At 47.7% G+C, this 18,139-nt stretch overlaps 2 protein-coding genes and 1 pseudogene across 2 annotated transcripts; 2 read left to right on the top strand and 1 right to left on the bottom strand.

Moving 5' to 3' along the window:
- Window positions 1-2,292: 2,292 nt before the first annotated feature.
- Window positions 2,293-5,692, bottom strand: LOC123598717 (annotated as a pseudogene).
- A 599-nt stretch (window positions 5,693-6,291) lies between these two features.
- Window positions 6,292-9,259, top strand: LOC123596855 (basic proline-rich protein-like). Its single transcript, XM_045475122.1, has 3 exons — window positions 6,292-6,304; window positions 7,212-8,021; window positions 8,901-9,259. The coding sequence occupies exons 1-3, from the start codon at window positions 6,292-6,294 to the stop codon at window positions 8,903-8,905; spliced, it is 828 nt and encodes a 275-aa protein (XP_045331078.1). The 3' UTR covers window positions 8,906-9,259.
- Window positions 7,196-17,702, top strand: S100A10 (S100 calcium binding protein A10). The gene is made up of 3 exons (XM_045479251.1): window positions 7,196-7,564; window positions 14,137-14,289; window positions 17,285-17,702. Exons 2-3 carry the CDS (start codon window positions 14,158-14,160, stop codon window positions 17,444-17,446), a joined length of 294 nt encoding a protein of 97 aa, XP_045335207.1. The 5' UTR covers window positions 7,196-7,564; window positions 14,137-14,157; the 3' UTR covers window positions 17,447-17,702.
- The last annotated feature ends 437 nt before the right edge of the window (window positions 17,703-18,139 follow it).

Here is an 18,139-nt window from a genome sequence, read left to right as displayed (position 1 = left end):
CGTGGGGCTCGAACTCACTAACTGTGAGATCATGACCTGAGCTGAAGTCAGAAGCTCAACCGACTGAGCCACCCAGGCGCCCCTTGGGACTATGCAGGAAAATATTTTTAAATAATTATGACCTTAAGGGCTTGGTTCCTCCCTTCAGGATGACTGCACATAAATCACCTCATATAATTCCCATAATAATCACCCTGCAGGATAGGGATTGGAGGAATTTTATAGATGAGGAGACAGAAGGCATGGAGACTTACCTGCCCATGGCACAAAGCAATGCTGTAGCAGAGCCAGGATTCAACACGGGTCCATCTGGCTCCACCCCACCCTCCACTTAATAATAATTATAGTTAACATGAGTGTGGCACTTACTATGTGCCAGACACCCTGCTAAGCACTTACATGCTTTTTCTCATTTATATTCCAAACATCCCTAGGAGGCAGGTACGACGATCAAGCTCAAGTCCCTTTTCCAAATGAGAAAATTAAAATTTGAAACAGCTGGGTGACATGTGCCACATCACATGGTTAATGAGAAGCAAGGAAATTGGATTCACCCCAACCTTGTGCTCTTAACCACTATGTTGAGACACAGCCGACTGCGTCTCCTACCTCATCTCCTGTCACTCTCCGCTTGGCTGCAGGCACCTTGCTGCAGGCACACTGATGGCTTTTCAATCCCACCCCCCCCCCCAGCCCAAGCCCCTCCCTGCTTCCTAGCCTCTGCACCTGCTTTTCCCTCCACCAGGAAAGCTTCCCCCTAGTCCCTGCTGTCTTTACAAGCTTAGTTCCTTCTCTTCCTCTAAGTTTGGGTTTAAATGTCCCCTCTTCAGCGCCTGGTGGCTCAGTGGGTTAAGCGTCCGACTTCGGCTCAGGACATGATCTTGTGGTTATGGGTTCGAGCCCCGTGTCGGGCTCTGTGCTGACAGCTCAGAGCCTGGAGCCTGCTCCAGATTCTGTGTCTTCCTCTCTCTCTGCCCCTCCCCTGCTTGCACTCTGTGTCTCTCTCTCTCAAAAATAAATAAAGATTAAAAAAATTTCTTAATGTCCCTTCAGTGTACTCTTCTCTGACTTTTTACCTAAAATGTGTCCCCTTCAATTCTCTCATTCAGACCCTTATTCTTCCCATCATGGCACTCATTACAATCTACAAAAATTGTACAATCTACAAAAATTTATATTAGTTTTCCCCTTCTATTTTATTTGTCTTCCCCCTAGAATGTAAGGCCTGGGAAATCTGTCTTGGTCACTGACATATCCCCATTACCCAGAACATGCCAGATATTAGAAGGTACTCAGTAAATATTTGCTAGATTATAATCATTAGAATTTGCAGCTCACCTATGGTTTCCAAACCACAGCTAAGAGTTCTGCATTTAAAAGGAAGGAAAGTGGGGGGGGGGGGGGGGCGGGACGCTGGGTGGCTCAGTTGGTTAAGCATCCAACTCTTGGTTTCTCTCAGCTCATGATCTCACGGGTTCGTGAGTTCAAGCCCCGCGTTGGGCTCTGCACGGGCATCGTGGAGCCTGCTTGGGCTTCTCTGTCAATCCCTCTCTCTGCCCCTCCCCCACACACACTGTCTCTGTCTCTCTCAAAATAAATAAGTAAACTTAAAACAAAAGAAGTAAAAGGAAGGAAGGCAAGCTATAGTCCTTCAGCTTTTGCTGCCCCAAGAGATAAATGAGTACAGTGAGCATAGCCTCTACGAAACCCTCCAGCACTCCAGAAGGAACACTGCTCAAAGGCATTTAACCACAAATCACACAGACCTTGAGCCATGGAAGGGCCCTGCTTGGCCTCCCCAGAGCTTCTGCTCCACAGAGGGAGGGACCACACAGAAGCTGGTTCTCCCGAGTAGAACCTGCTGCCTGCTGGGCAAGGCTGGGTGCCTTCACGGTCATGACCTGCCCAGAGCCTGGCAGCTAGTAAGTGGGACAGCCACTCACTCTCCTTTAAAATTCTTCAGTGGCTCTGTGTTACTTTCAGAAATACACTCCAGACTCCTCGGTAGAGTATCTCAGGCACCCCAGGAAAGGTACCTTCTCTCGGGACCAGGGCAATTCCTGGGATGGAGGTGCTACCTCACAATTCCACGCTCTGGCACATGCTTTTCCTTCCTCTCTGCCCCCACTCAATCTAATCCCTAGATTAGATTCCTGATAGGAATTAGATAAGATTCCTGATAGGAATCCATCCTAAGAAAATAAATATGTGGGCAGAGATGTTTATTCAAAAGTAGTCCTACTGTATATCATTATTAAGTATGGCAGTAACAAAAACTGCTAACGACCTCAATGTTCAAAAAATATGGCAAAGGTTTAATAAACTATATTTCCCTTAAACTTAGGGTTACTAGTTGAGCCACACTTGGGGGTTTGCTGTTTTGTTTTGTTTTCTGGATCGCCAGCACTAGTCTTGACCAGGCAACTGTAAATCTGTGGTCTCCACCTGAAGTGCCATGGAGGACCGCCGCGACTCCTTGTGAGGGGTGCGAACTTGTGGTGCTAGAGGTAGCAGGGCAAGCCTTTCTCTGCTTTCAGGGGCTCTTCCAAGGGACCGTACCGCTCCAGCACACAGCCCTTTTGCCAGAGAGGAACCTGGTGAAGTTCCATTTGATGGCATTTCCCAGGATGCCCCTCCCCTCGGGCTGGACTTTCATCCACTTCCACAGCAGGTGAGCATTGTCCCATTCACACAGATCTTGCAGAACTAATGGAGTGTGACATTATGGCCAGCAGAGAGCTGCCTGATCTCCGAATTGCTCTCTGGCTGCTGCCTCCAAACTGGTTGCAAGGGAAGGCCAGGATCCGTAAACCGCGTGCAGCAAGCATATCAGGCATGCAGGTCGACAAGCTGAGTATAGTTGACGTCTGTTTTGCCTCACCTCGAGGCCACACTGGTGACGATGCACAGGAAGCCCTGGTACTTGCCCAGGTGAACCGTGTGCCCACCGATGACCTCGTCTGAGAACTCCTGCAGAGACTGAGCACAGAGTCAGTGGTTTCGGGACACGCACATGGTGCGGGGCGGGCTGGGCTTGGCCAGGGCCCCGCACAGCAGCGCCGGCTTCAGCAGGCAGCACGGGTGGCTGAGGTTCACATCCACAACCGCATCTTTCTGAGTCTGCTGCCAAATTACCAGCACTCGAAAGAACGCCATTCTATTTGTTAGGATTATGCTGTAACAAATAACCCCCAAATTTCAGAGTTTTTTTTCCTCACCCACATAAGTATTCCAGTGAAGGTGTGCCCGGTTAGCAGGTGGTTTTCCTCCACTCAGTGATTCAGGAACTTGGACCCCTTCCAGCTGTGATTCTTCCAACCCTAAAGCCTCAGAGTCTAGCAGATGGAATGAAAAAGTGTGGTAAAGGGGCGCCTGGGTGGCGCAGTCGGTTAAGCGTCCGACTTCAGCCAGGTCACGATCTCACGGTCCGTGAGTTCGAGCCCCGCGTCAGGCTCTGGGCTGATGGCTCAGAGCCTGGAGCCTGTTTCCGATGCTGTGTCTCCCTCTCTCTCTGTCCCTCCCCCGTTCATGCTCTGTCTCTCTCTGTCCCCAAAATAAATAAACTTTAAAAAAAAAAAAGAAAAAGTGTGGTAAAGTCGCCTCTTAACCAATTTGGTCTGCAAGTGACACACATCGCTGCCAGTCCCATTCAGTTGGTGACTAGTCAGAGTCCCACCTACGTGTAAGGGCTGCCAGGAACATAATTCTCAGCTGATCGGCCACAGCCCAGCTGAACCTCTACACTCGGATGGGAAGAAAGCATCTTTCTGGCAGACAGGCTGCCCTCCACGCTACAGCTACAAACCCCAGAAGTTAAGTACCACTGGGTACCAGGTTTTGTTTCCACATGGAGAAGATGGACTACTGCCTGAGCAGTGGAACAATGCCCCCTGTCCTTAGCATTTAGTGCACTAGAACATACCAGAGGCCTGGTGGCTTAAACATGGCCTTCACTTTGCTCTAGGGACCACACTGCCTCAGGTTCCCATTCCTTGGTTGGCTGTTAACCTAAAAATAAAAGGGCCAATTTTATTACCAGCAAAAATGGGTTTATTTGGGAACAGCAGAGAATTACAAACCAGGACAAGCAAACAGTAGGCAAGTCAGGAGAACAAAGGAGAGGACCACTCTTTTATAAAGGAAATTAGAAGTTCAGAAGGGCTGTTATAAACATCAAGTCCCTTGGAGTAAACTGGAGTTTGAAGCGTAGTGGCTTTTCATTAGCTGAGTTGTGACAGTCTCTCACTGGCTGGGCTGTTGCTGGGGGAGGAAGAAAACCTTCCTCTCTCCTGCCTGGATGGTGAAGTGGTATCCACCTGTGGGTCCCTCTCCCTGTTCCATCTGCAATCGATGAGTGCTAGGGCATGAACACTCCTCCTGCTGGCCTCCCTACTCCGTTTTCAACACGATATCCTTTTATTAATTTTCACATGCCCATTCTATCTGTTCTCTTCCCACAACTCCCCTTCCCCCTACGGCCCCACCATCCTTGCTGGGCAGCTCCAGCTCAGGCACTGCTGCCTGATCTGATTGGTTGTCACTAGTGACACAGAGTTGACTCCACTGTATGCATGTGGTTTATAAGGCACAAGTACGTTCTCAAGAAAGAACTGCCAGGGACCACTTCTTCTAGAAGGAGATTTATAGCCATGGTAGATATTTAGGATTTTATGGACCTACCAGTACAAAGTCATAAAAAACTGCACAAAGGCAGAGATAGCAGCCATCCTACTGACCATTTTCACCACTGTATCCTCAGCACTTAGCAGTGTTTCAGAAACCCAGGTTCTTCTGTCTTTGGAGCTGCAGGTACTAGGACCTGGAGCCCTCAGAGTCTGGCACCAGCTGGAAGAAGAAGAGAATAAAGAAGCTACCGTGTAGTTGAATAGTTACTTGTTGAATGGGGAAAAAAAGAATGAGTGAATAAATAAGCATGTTCTTGATAAATATTTAATGACAAAAGAGTAAAGATAAAGTATTATGGGACAAAAATAGAACATGTAATTCTATAATCATAGTGATCACAATTTAGAAATCTCACATCAAAAGCAAAAGTATATATATTTAATTTTTTTTTTTTTTTTTTTTTTTTTTACAGTCTTCAGCACTTCTTACCCCTTCACTAAATAAATACTATCCAGCCCACCAAAGGACTAAATAGCAGTTGTCACATGGCTGTTTGCCAGTTCAGGCTCATGTGTGACAATTCTTCAAGGAAAAGTGGATGTATTCCATTGGGGTAGAGAAGGCTTCTGAGTTCATTCTTCCTACTGCATTGCATCTGGAACTTTTTCTTTGCTGCCCACTTTTCTAGTGAGCAAGTTTTATGTTTGGGGAAAGGTGAGAGAGACAGCCTGGATCCAACTCATTCTTTCTGAAATCACTTTAGGGATCAACTTCAGGAATAACCCTGGGTTCAAGTTTTAAAATCCACCCCACTCACCGCAAATCCCCAACTTATATATAATAGATGTATAAAAAGACTAGAAAAAAAGACATAAAAAGTACTTATCTTTGGTTAATAGGTTTACAAATAATTGTATTTTCTTTTTCATACATTGCTATATTTTCTAAACCTTTTATAAGAATGTAACTTTTTTGCAATTAGATTTCAAAGTCACAATAAGTGTCTTTTTTTTTTTTAGGTTTATTTCTTTTGAGAGAAAGAGTGCGCACACACATGTGCAAGCAAGGAGAGTGGCAGAGAGAGATGGCGAGAATCTCAAGCAGGCTCTGCACTCAATTTCACATGCCCTGAGCCAAAATCAAGAGTTGGACGCTTAACCGACTGAGCCACCCAGGCGCCCCAAGTCATTGTTATTTTTTAAATTTTTTTTTAACGTTTATTCATTTTTCGATAGAGACAGAGCATGCATGGAGGAGGGGCAGAGAGAGAGGGAGACACTTCTGTGAAGCAGGCTCCAGGCTCTGAGCTGTCAGCACAGAGCCTGACTCGGGGCTTGAACTCACAGACCGCGAGATCATGACCTGAGCTGAAGTCGGATGCTCAACTGACTGAGCCACCCAGGCACCCCCATCATTGTTATTTTTTAAATGGCTGTCAAATGTTGCCTCCTCCAGGAATTGTTCTGTGACCACTCCAAGGGTCAACATTCTCAAAGTATCCCCTAGTGTCCTCTACCATTCACTGGGAACACTGGATTTTGACTGCTTATCTATCTCCTGACAAGACTTGAAGTTCTTTAAGGGAAGAAACTGAGTCTTTAATGTCTGAGTCCTCAGGGCCTACCTAGCACAGAAACTAAGCATTTGTAAAGGTTTGTGGATCAAATGAAGAACTCAAGTAAGTGGGAGTGTAGAAACAGGTTGCTCTCATTCTAAATTCAGTTGCATCTTCCCTGGGACTAACGGATCCAGGATTTTCTCACTCTTTACTGTACCGTGGGGCCTGGGAAAAACTTGGGAAGCATACAGCAAGATTTTGAAGAACAGCCTCCCTAAACAGTCAGCACCAGGGTTGCATGAACCTAGCATGAGCAAGAGCTGAAATTCAAATTGGGGTTTCCTAGCAAGAGCCAAGATCAGTCACATGGTGGCATTTAAAGGATTCCCTGAGTCTGCTCATTCCTTTGGGATCACTCACTCCTCCCAGGACCTCCCCTGGGAACAAAGGAAAACCCAGGACTTGGGACTTTTATAGCTGCTAGTAGTTTGCATTTAACCCTAACCACAATTAAAATAAATGGGGGCGGGGGAACACTATCCATCCAGTAGGAGACACTTAGGTTTTCTCTAAATTTCTTCCAGAAATTTCTCCTAAAGGGCTTTGAGAACCAAACAAGCCAATTACAGGACAAAAAGGAGGCTTAGAAACTTTGGTCTTAACAATGTCAAGCTGAGTTTTCCACCACGTAAAGCCATCCCCAAGGAGGGGTAAATCCCTTGTGGAACAAAGAGTTTGTATCCACGGCGCCAACAAGCCGAGCGGCACTCTTCATACCCTACCCAGAGAGACGGGCACCAGGAGTAGGTGGAGCGGGGCGCAGGCCACGAAGACCCTCGGGACTGAAATCCTGGGCCTAACACGAGAACTACGACCATCCTGCGGCGGTTAGGACTCCACGTGCCCCTCCCAGCAGTGTTGTCTAGAAATTAATTCCTGGACCTGTAGGTTACACCGGTTGTGGGGCAGCGCGCCCCACCCGCAGAACGGCTGTATTGAGGACTGCGCCTTCCCTCTCTAAAACCAGACCCGAGAGGAAGGGCACGGCCCAGGGCGGGGTGTCCTGAACCATCCGAGAGCCCTGGAGCGGGGACGGACGTGCACAAGAACGCTCTCCGCCGAGGTGACAGCGGGCGGAGGCTGGGCGTGAGGCCCACGGCATCGCCTCGGAGGGTGTGTGCCCGCGCGGGGCGCGGGGGGACAGGAAGAGGAGGGCGGGGAAGGGGTGGGGTGAGCAGGGACCGGGACACCGGCCCAGGCTCCTCCTGCCTCCCCTCCCCACCCCCACTCCCCCATACTAAGGCTCCCAGCCCGCCACGCTCTGCTCACTGGCCCGCGCGTCCCAGCCGAGCGAGCGTCCCCGCCGCGCCTCCAGCCAAGGTGAGTTCAACCCGCTGCTCCCGAGCCGCCCCCGCCCCCCCTCCCGGCCGCGACCCCGCGCGCGGGGAAGCCCCCCATCGGCTGCCCCAGCGCCGGGGTCCCCTGGGCGCCCGCAGCTCCGCGCCCTGGGCCACACCCCGGCGAGACCGGCAGCGCCCCTGCCGCGATCCTCGCGGTGTGGAGGAGGGGCGCTCGTCCTCCATACCGGGACCTCCGTGTCCACGCCTGGGGCCTCTGCGCTCTCCTCCCTTTCCGTCGATCTCTCCTCACTCCCACTTTCCTGCTTTTCCACTCGTCACCCGAGCTATTCGCCCCGTCCTAGCCGGCATATGCGCTCGCTCTGGCTGCAGGCTGACCTCTGTCCAGATGTGTGCGGCCTCCTCCGAGCTGGACTGCCCGGCAGCCGGCAGATCCCTTCCTAAAGGGCACTGCTCCGTCCCTCGCCCTGATGTTTCAGGTTGGGATTCCTGTTGTTTGTCTGCCAGACAGGAGAGAAGGAGGTCTATTTGTTTTCTTTATAAGCCTGGCTAGCGAGATTTGGGGGGGAGGGGAATATATGAAGGGATTTCTCTACTCAAAGGATTCCCTTCTTGCGATCTTAATTACACAAGTGGAACTATAAAGAGGGGGAAGAGTAGGTTTGATGAAGGACCTCCCAACCCAGATTAATCTGGCCCAGTGCAAAGAGACAGAGAGACCTGCCCTTGGTACCTGGTCACCACTTTGAGCTTGGCCAAAGGAATGCAGCTTCCTCCAGCCCTGGACGCTGCTAACTGTCCATCTAGATTCCAGCTAACTGAAACAGGGACTCTGGCGTGTCGGGTGGGGCTGGGGAGGAAAGTAGAGCGGCTACAAGCTGGGCAGAGCCCTTAGCCCAGACTCTGGAACACATTAAGCCTACACCCCCTTCCCTCCCCAGGGAAGCTGAGAGCATTGCACAGGGCGTGGTTAGCACAAAGGGCTCCCAGATCCCCTTAGTGCAGGCCGGTGACTCAGCTGTGAGACCATGTGGGTGTGGTCCGAGATGGTTCCAGATACTCTCTGCAGATGGCCGGACAGAACACTCCCTAAAGGAAAAGGGGAACTGTGCCATCTCAGAGGGCATTTTCCAAGAGGAAGTGAGTCACACCAGGACTGGCTGGCAATCTGAAGGAGAGGTTTCTTGACTGATCCGTGGGTGAGGGCAGCAATTAGACTGGCAGAGCCATGGTAAGACACAGCACTGTCGGATGATTGGCCCGCGTGCCTGCTGGCAGGTGGCCTAAGCTTCACTAGTGAGGTAGCTCTTCCCGTCAAGAGGTTTGCGGTAATTGCTGCAGATTTTTTCCCCCTGCAGCTTGAGATTCAACCTGCAGTAGCGGATCTTTACATCCTGAACTTCAGGTGAGGCCAGGCTCACGGAAACACGCCGACGGACAGAGATCTTTGCCTCCAACATGTTTCGGCAGATTGCAAAAGATAATACCAGAGGCTGGGGCAGAAATGAGTTCATATAACTCATTTGAAATGTCTTCATGCATTCTGCCCCTACAGATTCCTATCCCATTTCTATTTAGTTGTCTCTCCTAAATGGTATATGCCTTCCTTGACAGCCAGAAGCTACTTTCTTCATCTGACCTATTATTTGGAGTTTATTTCAGGTCTTCAAATTTTCTTAAAGGTGCACTGGACATAAATAAAGTACACTGATTTCTAGGTAATGTTTTTCCCTGGTTTCTCTTGCAAACAATGTCAGATGGGCCCTCTTCCTCCCGTGCTTGGCCTCTAACCTTAGTCTCTTAAGCAGCCACCCCAGTGAGGTCAGGCCTTGGGCTGGGTGGAGCTGAAACTGGGTGCCTTCCTGCTTTCCAATGACAGTTCCAAAAATGTGGCTTTTTAAGAGCACTACCCACTTGGTATGCCCTTGGACACAGTACAGTCTTTCAAAGTTGAGGGAAACAATGGAATCCTTTCAGGTTGTGATGTATAAATTAGCACTCTGAATGCAGGGAAAGCTGAAATGAAGTTTTAGCATCTTTCTTAAGCTTCTCATTTTCCTGGGGACTTAACGATTTAGGAATCTCGTATCAAAAGTAAAAAGAATGAACTCACTTATTTTTTTAAACAATTTTCAACACTTCCTACCCTTTCACTAAATAACTACCACCCAACCCACCAATGGATTTGATAGCAGTTGTCACAATGGCTATTGTTTGGCAATTCATGCTGATTGTCTGACAATTCTTCAAAGAAACATGATTGTACTCTACTGGGGTAGAGAAGGCTTCTGGGTTCTTTCTTCCTATTGCATTACATCTGGAATTTTCCCTCTGCTACCTCCTTTTTTTAGTGAGCAAGTTTTATGCTTGGGGAAAGGTGGGAGAGACAGCCTGGATCCAGATCCATTGCCTCAACTCATTTTTTCTGAATTCTCTTTAGGGATCAAATTTAGGAACACCTTCTGTGTTCAATTAAAAAAAATTTCTTCTTTTCAAAATCTCCACAGCAAAAGAAAGGAATCCCTAAACACATTTTAAATAACAGATGTTTGTTTTTACTGACACCCTGCCAATTATTTTCTGGGTGGGCTGCAAGAAAACTAGGGTATGGACAAGACACAGAAGAGCAAAGTAAATCAGGCCTCTTGCTCTTTAGAAGTATCCTTTTTGAAATTACGGTCTGGATCTGGGCATGGATCCAGAGCAAACATTTGGGATTGCTCAGGAGCAGACACGTTTCTAAGGAGGCTCCCTGCTACTCCCAGGAGAATCAAAATGTACATTGCTGTCAATTTCATTCTTACCAATTCATTAAGCAGGCTGTGATGGCAGGTTGCTACCTACTGGGACCCTGATCAAGGAGCTCACAATCTAGTGGGAGAAGAAACAGAAACACAATTAACTATACTTTTTATTTATTTATTTATTTTTTAATTTTTTTTCAACGTTTATTCATTTTTGGGACAGAGAGAGACAGAGCATGAACGGGGGAGGGGCAGAGAGAGAGGGAGACACAGAATCGGAAACAGGCTCCAGGCTCCGAGCCATCAGCCCAGAGCCCGACGTGGGGCTCGAACTCCCGGACCGCGAGATCGTGACCTGGCTGAAGTCGGACGCTTAACCGACTGCGCCACCCAGGTGCCCCACTATACTTTTTAAATAGTATGCCATTAGCTGGTGAACTCCCCCAAAGGCAAGCACCATGGAGAGAGAGAGAGAGAGAGAGAGAGAGAGTGTGGGAACGCACCAGCCTAACACCAGACATGCACAGTAGGTGCTCACTTTAAGAGGACAAGAAATGGAAAGTTTAATTCCCATCACTGTGACTAAATCTGTGGAGTCCAGAATTCTTTTCCATAAAGAAAAGTACACTTGGGGCGCCTGGGTAACTCAGTTGGTTAAGCCTCCGACTTCACCTCAGGTGAGATCATATCTCACAGTTAGTGAGCTCCACCCCCACGTCTGGCTGTGTGCTGACAGCTCAGAGACTGGAGCTAACTTTGGATTCTGCATCTCCATCTCTCTCTGCCCCTCCCCTGCTTGCCCTCTGTCTCTCTCAAAAATAAACATTAAAAAAAATTAAAAAAAAAAAAAAAAGAGAGAGAAAACTACACAGAGAAAGACTACAGAGTTCTGAGCCCCCATCTTACCAAGGCAAACAGGTAGGGAGGTTACACAGACATCAGAATAAAATGGTTCAATAAAAAATGAGAAAATGATGAGGTAGTTATAGCCTGTGGGGCTCACAGTGAGAAACAAAACACAAGAAAACAGCAGGAGTCAGAAGAGAAAGAAGTCCTGTTCAGGGTCTGGCCAGACCTGTTTAGCAGGACAGTTTTTCCCTGCACTCCTGGAATGCGCTTCCCTCTGAACTCTACTGATGCATTCACAGGGCCCCTGGGCCCCTTCCCCAGCTCTTCCCAGCCTCACGTCCTTCTGCTGGGCTCTGAGCTACACAGTTTTCAGTCCAGACCTGAGTGGTCACACAGGTACTTTGGGCCCTGCCAAGGGGTTTGTCTGACTTATTCATTTAGCAGATGCTTACTTTGTGGTTCATAGACAGAAAAATTCAGTTCTTGACCTAGAGGATCTTAAATCTGAGAGGCCAACAGGAAACCGATTAAAGGGTGTTTCAAATGCAGGAGTAGCTTGTCAGGCACAGAGAGGACACTGCCATCCTCTTGCCATCCTCTCAGCTGCAGGCCCAGGCCCCCATGAGAGCTTATCAAGCTCTTGCCCAGGAGTGGAGCATGTCAGGCGGCTGGGAAGATCCAAGTGCCAGATTCAGGTCCCTGGGCTTGCGACTTTAGCAGCCAATGGTCAGCCCTACAGTCTGCCCCACCCAAGACCAGAGGGCTGCCAACTCCGTGGGAGAGCTCTGTGACTCCTCCACTGGCCAAGAGAACACTTCTAATCCTCACTGTCCCCACTTTTCCTTCGTCTTACTTTAAAACCAGTGCACTGGCTCCTCCTTCAGAACAATAAGTTGCTCATTGCCCTTTTCAGTGCTCTATGGGCACTGGTCCCCGATGAGACCATGGGCATCTCCTCTGGTGTCCAAAGTCAGTTATTTCACCTTCATGAACTTAGATTCCTGGCTAGTCACTGTTCTGCATTCTCATTTCAAAAGGTCTACCTGACAAATAGGGAGTCAGCTGGGTGCCTGCCATACTCACATACTCACGGCCCATGTGCTGAATAAAACAGCAAGTGGGCAAGGAGGGGTAGGACTGGAAGGACCGGAGACCTGAGCGTTCACTCAAGGAAGACCGGCCTCATTTTCTTGAAGAAGATACTCTAGGGTGGCCAAGATTTCTTCCTGCTTACAACTTGTGTTTCTTACAAGTTCCTAAATGGGCCTGTTCCCCTATTATAGCGGTCCTTACTCTACTACTGCGTCCCCTTTCTTTGTCCTCTGGCTTTGCGGTGCACTTTCCTTCTGCTCTGTTCTGTGAAGAAGGTGAACAGGGTGTCTGGCAGCCAGTGCAGTTTCTGGCATCTTTGGGAACTGGTTGTGAAATACCCTCCCGCTCTGAGCTTAGACACAGGTATTTTTACACCTCTGGTCTCCGACTTCTTTCCTGAGTTACTTCAGAACTAGGGTGGGTTCCCACATCTTTCTCCCGTAGGTGGCTCATTTGGTTCAGTTCTCTTACACTGCTGGACTTCCAGAACAATCCAGGCAAGGGCAACTCCATCTCAGCACTGTGGACTGCCCTCTGAAACCACAAGGGCTGTGTAGGAAGAGAGGGGAAAAGGGTGTGTCTCCCCTGGAATTCATCTCACAGCAAACGCTGAAGCATTAATTTGCTGATCTCTCCAAGAGAACTGCCTTTCAGATGAATCATCCCAGATCCTGGCGTATAGCATTCTCTAGAGTAGCACATTCTTTGGCATGCTGGTTCCTGCACTTTTCTGGGGATTAAGGGGGTAGAATTTACAATTCCCTAAGTATAATTACTCAATCCCTGGGGTCACCAACTAACTCCACCTTCTCTGTAAAAGGCAGCATTTAGGAATCTGTGTTAAACACAGATCTGTCAGCAGCAGGAACCAGACTGAAATCAGCAGGGAAAGGTACGAGCCTCTCCTTCAGCCTGTGTTCAAAACCTATTCTTGTGAGGTGTTTTTGTTGTTTTGTTTTATTGTAAGTGGTATACTACAGTCTCTATTCAAGTTAACCTGTTATCTATCCACTAGTGATCTTAGGCAGTGTTAGCCAACAGTGCTCTGTTCTGGCCATAACATTCCTTCCAATTAAGCCAAAACTCACCGAGTTCCTATTACGTGCCGGGTGTATGCCCCCAGATCATTATACATGACTATAGTGATCTGATATGCGTCCCTTCCCTCCTTTCAAATACTTTCTGATGGAAAGCTCTTGCTCTCTGTCCTTCCTGCCAAACACCAGGTCCCCAAAGGAGTCCTGACTCCTGTTACCTGTTCCTTTTCAAGAAACTAGATAATGAGCTTTGGGTAGCTTTGAGTAACAGCATTTTACTGCCGGAGATGCAAATGTCTGTACTGCAATCAATAACAAGTTCACACCTTTAGTAAAAAATACATGCCCAGCAGACAAAATTCATTTGTAAACGGGTTGCTGAACCTAGACTTACACCGAACCAGGTTACCTACTTAACCTTGGAGGGTTGAAGTTTTCAATATTAACCAGGCTTGACTGTGTGGGTGGTTGGTATCAGCCACGTCTAAGAGTCCCATCTGCCAGTGCCAGGAGAAAAGATGAAACGCCTGCTCTTTCTGCAGATGCTTTGTCTGTTAAACAGAGGGACGTGGACCTTGCTTTTCCAAATGATCCAAATGATTAGAGTTTTTATTCCTCATTAGGTGATTTATGCAGAATTAGTGGGCAACTAGACAAATTCCTCATTCAGAGCACCAATACCTGAGGTACCTGCTTCCATCAGCAGGGGGGCCCACCTGGGGTGAACTGGGCCTCAGAGTCATTGAACTTTAGAGCCGAAAAGGGTCTGATGGATGATCTACTACTCATCTTCCTTCTAGTTACCTACAGAAGACTGGCAGTACGTGTGGCTTAAAAGTTAATGTAAACTCTTTCTTTACATCTTTTAAAAGGTTTCAACAGACCTCATCAAAATGCCGTCTCAAATGGAACACGCCATGGAAACGATGATGTTCACGTTCCACAAGTTTGCTGGGGACAAAGGCTACCTAACAAAGGAGGACCTGAGAGTACTCATGGAAAAGGAGTTCCCTGGATTTTTGGAAGTAAGTGCTGAAAGGCTCAGAAAGAACCAGACACGAAAACCAGTGCTTCTAGCCCCTGGTTGCTTTTCCTTCCTCTTCCCATCCCTTCCCTGTGGAAGCCACTAGTAGAAAGGTGTCCTTGTTCATTCATTTATTAAACATTATTGAGTGCCTCCTGTTTGTAAGGTACTGTAGGGGAAACGGAAGGTAGAGAAGACGCAGTCCTTGCCGTCAAGGGGCTTACAATATGGAGCTGAAATAAAGCTGCACATGAATCGCCACAAGACAAGGTGGAGTCACCTGCATCCACTGAGACAGAGTCACCGAAGAAAAGCCTCTTACCAGAGAGTCATCAGCTAGGAAATGGCCACCTCAGGTCATAAACCTGGCACTGGCATTGTCACATTCTGGTCATATCCACTCTGAGCAACTTTGCATCTCTTAAATCCCTTCAGATAAGGGCTTTTTAAAAATATTATTCCTACTCTGTAAAGGAACAGTGTCAAGCATCTGCTGAATGAAAGCCAAGCGTCACTCCAGAAATAACTGCTTTTCACATTGAAAATGCTATGAGATTTAAAAAAAAAAAAAAAAAGCTATGAGAACACAGGAGCACAACTTGAGTTTGAAAGACCAACGGCTCCATCAAGACTGGAAGAGGACTCTGCCATCAGCTCTGACACCTCACTCAGGACATTAGGCTGCAAGGCACATTTGTCCTTTTACATCATAGACCCTCAAGACATGGTTGTTGCGTTTAACGGAAGGTGAAACATTACTTGACAAAATATGAGCATGAAATGCAAGTCCCTCTTTCCTTGCACTACTGTGCTTGGTGCAGAAAATGACTTCAGCCTCTAAAGGGTGAAGGGAGATGATGGTAAAAGGCTGGGTCCTGTCTCCTGTCATGTGCCTGGTGGATAGCACGTTAGTCAAGCCCCGACTCCTGGCTCAGTAAACAGGGTTTTACGGTACATTCTGATTTACACGTCGTCAATACCAGTTAAGTAAACAGGTATAAAGCCTAATGACAGTCTCACAGCTGCAGTTACCACAATGCCATCCCAGAAAGAGCTAGCATATGCTGTTGCTCTGCTTTTGCACACCCTCTGATATAGCCCCAGACCAGAAGTCTGGCTCTGCCCTCACACTGGGCAGGCTACTTTGGCTTTCTGGGCCTCAGTTCCTGCCCCTGAAAAATGAGAGGGCTGAGCATGATTACCTCCATGCTTCCACTTTCTGTGATCCTTCCAGGCAAGCATAAAATGCAAGGACATGTGTTCATTATAAGCCTGCCCACCACACAAAGGCATTCCCCACGTATTAAACCCTTGTGCTTTCTTTGGTTTTTCTGGGTTTTTTTTAATGTTTATTTATTTTTGAGAGAGAGACAGAGCATGAGTCAGGGAGGGGCAGAGAGAGAGGGAGGCACAGGATCTGAAGCAGGCTCCAGGCTCTGAGCTGTCAGCACAGAACCCGACACAGGGCTTGAACTCCAAACCGAGAGATCATGACTTGAGCCAAAGTCAGATGCTCAACCGACTGAGCCACCTAGATGCCCCCCTAAACCCTTCTTAATTGTGCTGTTGCATATGTTAGAAGCCAAGATGAATATCACATGAGACACAGACCCTTGCTCCCTAAAGGCTTTGTAGCAGAAGAAACATAAAGGGTGTGTATAGTACTGAGTACTGAACATGGTAGTGTAATTTATTCCAGGCACGGGTCATAATTCTGGGCACACCCACACGCGCTGAACTGACAAGAGTATTTTGTTTCTAAAGTTGACCCCTTGTGTCATCCAAATTTCACTCCTTCAGACCACAACCAGGAAGCTGGGGGTGAAGCCAGAATTAGCTGAAACCCACCCAAAGTGAAGACAGCCACACAGAGGGGGTTGTAGTTGATGGCTTAGGAGGGAGTCTACCGTCCACGAGTAGGAAACATGGCTGCTTTACTGTAGGGATTTCTGAGTGTAGGATGTACACATCCAGCATACCTGAGACACTGAGTGTGCGATTCCTCACTCATGTACGCGATCGATGGGATTACATAGACTTTCCCTGAACACTTGCACACCTCTAGGAGGCCATATTTCCCCCCCTGGTTGATGGTCTGGACCCTGTGGGAGCAGCCACACTTTCCCACCTCACTAGGTAGGACAAGGAGTGATCTGAAACTTACTCCTAAACTATCTTCTGAGACCTTTTTGTTTTTTTAATTTTTTAAATGTTTATTTATTTTTGAGAAAGCGACAGAACATGAGTGAGTGAGGGACAGAGAAAGAGGGAAACACAGAATCCAAAGTAGGCTCCAGGCTCTGAGCTGTCAGCACAGAGTCTGACGTGGGGCTCGAACTTACAAATTGCGAGATCATGACCCAAGCTGAAGTTGGACACTCAACTGACTGAGCCACCCAAGTGCCCCCCCCGCTTTTGGTAATTAAAAAAAATTTTTTTTTTAATTTTTTCTTTTTTAATGTTTAGAGATTTTTCCTTAAGGAGTTTCCTTTTTCAAGGATTTGACCACGCCATCGGGAATAAACACGTGTTAAGAGAATGTAGGCTCACACTACAAAATGGGAAGTTTAGGGTGGTTCTTAGGCAGAATCCTGTGATACTGAAAATTGTGGAAACAGCTGAACTAGGAGCAGAGCAGTTCACAAGGTCATGCCAGGGTCACGGTGGCAAGCACGGTGGACTGAGAATTAAAAGGCTTGGGTTTAGCTTGTCTGACGTGAATCTCCTCTTTCTAGAAATAGGCAGCTCCTAAGATCCCTGTAGTTCTACGAAAGGATGCCACGGAAAACCTCTTTCTGAGCTTAAAATATGCATTTACTGAAATGCTCTCTCAAGGCAGAAAAACACATGTAGGGGATGTCCAAAGACCACTTACAACCTAAAACAAGAGTTCAGGTAATGGGAAGACTCTATTACTGGTTGTCAGTGGGACAAACCAGAGAAGCTGGCCACTGCAGCCACTGACTGATAGTTCTTGCCTTTGTTCTTCTTTGCAGAATCAAAAAGACCCCCTGGCTGTGGACAAGATAATGAAGGACCTAGACCAGTGCCGGGACGGCAGAGTGGGTTTCCAGAGCTTCTTTTCGCTGATTGCTGGGCTCACCATCGCATGCAATGACTATTTTGTAGTTCACATGAAGCAGAAAGGAAAGAAGTAGGCAGCACTGAGCCACCCTCCCACCCAGAGAGTTCTCCTGAGGGCCTCTCAAGGAGTCTGCCCTGCAGCTTCCCCCCTCCACCCAGTATAAAGGATTCCATGAGCAGATTGGGACCCTCAGAAAATGTATACATAAAATGCAACCCCCATTTGAGAAGCAGAGAAAGTAAAGTCAGTGAAAGCCAGATAAGCTTTTGATTTTTATATTGCCTGCATCCTCTTGCCCTCAATAAACAAATTCTTTTTTTAGTTCCTCAGTTGGGACAAATGTTTGTTTCTCCTTCAGAAATGCTGGGTCCCCACTTTATTCACAAGAAGTCTGCATGCCCACGGGCAGAGGGCACACCATAGAGTCAGCAGGGTAGGAAAGCCCTCTCCACTGAGGCCTGGGGTCTGACTTCTCTGATCCATCTGCCCTTGTAGTTATGACCTACCAGCACTTCCAGAAAATACCCTGATTTCATAATTATGGAGCCCAGTCTTGTCTAGTTAAGTCAGAGCCTTCCCAACAAGTACCTGGAACACCTGAAGATGTCAGAGTCCAGTTTTCTGACAAAGTTTCAGCAAATTCTCAGGTAGAAATAAGTCCATAAGACAAGATCAAGACACAGAGTGTGATGCTTCAGTAACAGCTCATTAACATACACTGAGTTGTCATGAGAGGTCATGATTATATTGAGATGGCAGGAAACAG

This window comes from Leopardus geoffroyi, chromosome C1 (genome assembly GCF_018350155.1).
Source record: "Leopardus geoffroyi isolate Oge1 chromosome C1, O.geoffroyi_Oge1_pat1.0, whole genome shotgun sequence".
Taxonomy (NCBI): domain Eukaryota; kingdom Metazoa; phylum Chordata; class Mammalia; order Carnivora; family Felidae; genus Leopardus; species Leopardus geoffroyi.
The sequence above is the reverse complement of the archived record's forward strand: the minus strand, read 5'-3'. Positions and strand labels throughout refer to the sequence as shown.

Excerpts from the sequence above, each read along its gene's own strand:
- S100A10 (XM_045479251.1), top strand. The coding sequence starts at position 14,158 with ATGCCGTCTCAAATGGAACACGCCATGGAAACGATGATGTTCACGTTC. Across the intron at positions 14,290-17,284 it reads AGTTCCCTGGATTTTTGGAA|AATCAAAAAGACCCCCTGGC; the intron begins GTAAGTGCTGAA and ends TCTTCTTTGCAG.